At 47.9% G+C, this 3,812-nt stretch overlaps 1 protein-coding gene across 2 annotated transcripts in view; it reads right to left on the bottom strand.

The window, feature by feature from the left end:
- The window catches only part of PLEKHA3 (pleckstrin homology domain containing A3), a 47,716-nt gene that overhangs the window by 34,584 nt on the left and 9,320 nt on the right, over nt 1–3,812 (bottom strand). For both annotated transcript variants that reach the window (XM_019523026.1, XM_019523027.1), the window contains exon 2: nt 880–996. In XM_019523026.1, the coding sequence (XP_019378571.1) occupies nt 880–996 (117 nt within the window). The remainder of the gene's footprint in view (nt 1–879; nt 997–3,812) is intronic.

Raw genomic sequence — 3,812 nt, 5'->3', positions numbered from 1 at the left:
AGGAATCGACTGGCTAAGTAGCATCCTTTCCTGCAGAACTGCAAGACGTATTCAGTTTACTGTCCACTGTAAGTTAACAGTGTGCCCTTACTGCCAAAACTAACAGCACACTGGGCTGCATTAGTAGAAGCGCTGCCATCAGATTAAGGGAAGCGCTTATTCCCCCCTATTCGGTACTGGTAAAGCCACAGCTGAAGTACTCTGAGTCCAGCTTTAGGCCCCTCCCCGCCACAGGAAGGATGTGGACAAAAAATTGGAGAGTCCAGTTGAGGGCAATGAAAATGATTACAGGGCTGGGGCATATGACGCATAAGAGGCTGAGGAACTGGAATTATTTAATCTGGAGAACAGAAGACTGAAGGGAGATCTAATAGCAGCCATCAACTACCTGAAAGGTGGTTACAAAGAAGATGAAGCCAGACTGTTCTTAGCAGTAGCAGATATTGGAACAAGGAGCAACAGTCTCAAGTTGCAGCAGGGGAAGTTTAGGTTAGGTATTAGGAGAAACTCTCTCAATAGAAGTGTAGAAAAACAATGGACAGGGCTATCCAGAGAGACTGCAGAATCTCCATCCTTGGAGGTTTTTAAGCTCCAGCTAGACAAAGCCTTGGCTGGGATCTAGTCGAGGAGGGTCCTGCTTTGAGGAAGAGGGGTGAGGAGGGGGCTGAACAAAACTAAACTCCTGAGGTCCCCTCCAACCTTAACATTCAATCTGCTATTGAATCATTGAATGTAACAAGCACATCTGACAAAAAGTCATTTTCCTGTTTCATTTTTGTGGGCATCACAGGAATCAATGAAATGGAATGATATTAGGTCATCCTATCCATCCATGTGACAATAATTATTTCCTCCAGTAGAAATCTATTCAAATCTTACCTTTAATTTCACATACTGCCATCTTTATGCTTCCTTTGCTGCCTTTGCAAACATCATCTTGTGAATCGTAGTATGACAAAATCCCATTGTCCAAAACAAACCAGCGAGGCTGCCAACCTAGGAAAATCAAAAACACAAAAGAAAAAGTGTTTGTATAATTGCAAATAAGGTTCAATTAAGAAGTAATGGTATTTACCCATTACAACTGTTAACAGAAAAAAATTACAAAGATGCATGTACTGTGCTATTCCTGTGATGCTCACAAGAAGTAAAAAACCCAAAACAAAACAAAAAAAACTTTTAGAAACCAGAAGTGCTTCATAAATATTATCAAGATATTTCACCCTGACTCTTTTTGCTACATACAATTAGCAATGATATTTCAACTTTTACAATCCATTCTTTAGAACAGTGAATTTTATTTCAGCAGCCAATGTATTCTAAGGCTTGTATGTTATTTCTCTCTCAAGAACCATCATATTTCAAGTATATTCTTCAGTGGGCCTCACCAAGATCATGATCAACTGATCTAATGAACTGCTGGCTAGTCTCCTCCACCTACAAAACAGTACACATCTCTATTTTGAACTTGACAATTAAGAAAACCAATTACATAATTCTCTCTCACCCACAACTACCTATCCCACTTCCCAGCAATGATTTAATATCACAACAACATACTGGGGACTTCAAATAGGCCCTAATAAAGAAAACTTGTACTGAGAACTATTCTTTTGTCAGTAGGGCCTGCACCAGTCACCACATTCAAAGTTTTCACTGATATAGCTACACCAAAACTTTTAGACTAGGGACAGCTATTACACATAAACTGGTTTAAGTGATCAGAAACCGGTTTAAACCTGTAATAGAACAGACATTCAGTGCACATAAACCAGTCTGAAAATGGCTGAAACTGGTTTGAGATAAATCTGGTTGAATGTAGTATCAGACTTAGCCGATTTGGCAAAAAATGGTTTATGCAATGTCTGTCCCAGACCCCTTGCTGGTTTAAGATAAACCAGACACCTCCAGCTTCCCAGCATGCTCTATGGGCTGGGCTGGGCTCTCTGCTTCACAGCAGGACTGGCCCCTCCCCTCTGCTCCCTGGCTACAGCTCTGGCAGAGACTGCAGGCACAGCAGGGTCTTCCTGGCTCCCCCCGCCCTACTTCCCCCCACCCCACAACTGCTCAAGCAGGAATGCCCCCCACCCATGTCCCACAGCACGGACCCCAAGCCCCACAGACCCTAGGCATATGGTATGCTAGCTAATGCCAAGAGGTGTCTGTATGTCTATCCAATTTCACTGGGACAGGCAGACAGAACAGTGACCACTTAGGGCTTTTTGATCAATAAGTCAGCTGGTAAGCTGTTTGAGTTTGAACTAATGGAGAGAGGCTATTGTTTTGCTGATGGGGTGATGAACACTGTTATCAGCCCCCAGCTGGCTTACTTGCCTGTCAGTTTGCTGCATACAGTATAAAGAAGCAAGGAGGGAGATTGAAAAGCTCCGTATCACCAGCAGATGCATGCACTACACACCCCCTTGCCTCAGAGTGCTAGCAGGGGGTTGGCAACACTCCCGCCTCTTGAGCAGGCAGCAGGGAAAAGCCTGGAATGGTGCAGGCAGATCTCCCTAATCAGAGGTCCTGTCAGGGCCTGGCCACATCCTCCCACCCCAGCTCAGTGCTGTGCAAGGGAAGTTAGGGCTGCTCTAGCGCCCCCTGACTTCTAGCTTGAGCCCCTGTAGGCATGTGCCTGAATTTCCTTAGTCCAGAGAGAATGTCTGTCCAGTTACAAACCAGTTCAGCCTAGCCAGGTTAGACTAACCTGCAAAGACTGAATCAATTCAGGCTTCTGAATGTCTGTCCCTAGCCTTAAAGTTTAGACCATACTTCCATCTTCAATACTTCTACAAAACAGCAAGAATAAGATTACTAAATAACAAAAGTTAAACTACTATTATCTAATAGAGTACATGGCAGCGCAGTGATTTTTTTTCCAAGCTGTTCTTTTAGGCTTGGGGAAAAAAAACTCTTTCCCCACCTCCTCCTCCCCCCAGAACAGCAGCAGAAGTGCAGAGCTCAGCTGGGCAGGGTGTGGGGTGTGAGGGAGGGTGGGGGGTGTAGGGACCCCACACACTGCCCCCATGGCATGCAGCCCCCACTGCCTGGCAACAGTAGCAAGGGGGCAAGTCAAAGTGCTCATGCCTGGCACAGGCATAGCTCCAGTCAGCACTGCATGGAGAGAGGGAGCAGAGCTTGCCTTATCCCCGCGACTGCTCCCTGAGCCAGAGCCTGCAGCTCCAGCCCTTGCAGCAAGGAAAGCTCTGCAATGGAGCCCTGCTTTCCCTCTGAGTGTGGAGCTGCAGGCACGTGGCACAGAGCCACAACAGAGGCAGCCAGAGCTGCACTGGAGACAATGAGCATAGTCCTGCTCAGCCTGCCCAGCCACTTCTATCCCGGGGCTCTGTGCTACATGCCTACAGCTCCATACTCGCAGAGGAGAAGCCTTGAGCTGGAGTCCACACAGAAGCAGGGGTCCCTCCACTCCCAACAGAGTGTGGGGACCTGCATGACAGGGAGAGGGGGAAGCAGCTGGCTCTAGTGTGGGGCTTCCCGCACTGTGAAAACTGGAGCTGCAGGCTCAGGGAGCAAAGATGAGGGGATAAGGCAGGCTCTGCTCCCTCCCCTGTGCAGCGCTGGCTGGAGCTGTGCTTGCACCGGACACGAGTGCCCTGACTTCCCCACCTGCTGCTGCTGCCAAGCAGCAGGGGCTGCATGCCATGAGGGGAGTATCTGGGGGTCCTTACACCCTCACTCTTCCTCCCTCACACACCCACAATGAGCCCTGCTGAGCTCTGCACTCCCGCTGCCCCTTCAGGGGGAGAAGCAGGAGAAGGAGAAAAAAAGCCCCCCCCAGCATGGAACAGAGC

The sequence above is a fragment of the Gavialis gangeticus genome, unplaced genomic scaffold, assembly GCF_001723915.1.
Source record: "Gavialis gangeticus isolate Ggan-Ray unplaced genomic scaffold, GavGan_comp1, whole genome shotgun sequence".
In the NCBI taxonomy this organism is placed as follows: Eukaryota; Metazoa; Chordata; order Crocodylia; family Gavialidae; genus Gavialis; species Gavialis gangeticus.
The sequence above is the reverse complement of the archived record's forward strand: the minus strand, read 5'-3'. Positions and strand labels throughout refer to the sequence as shown.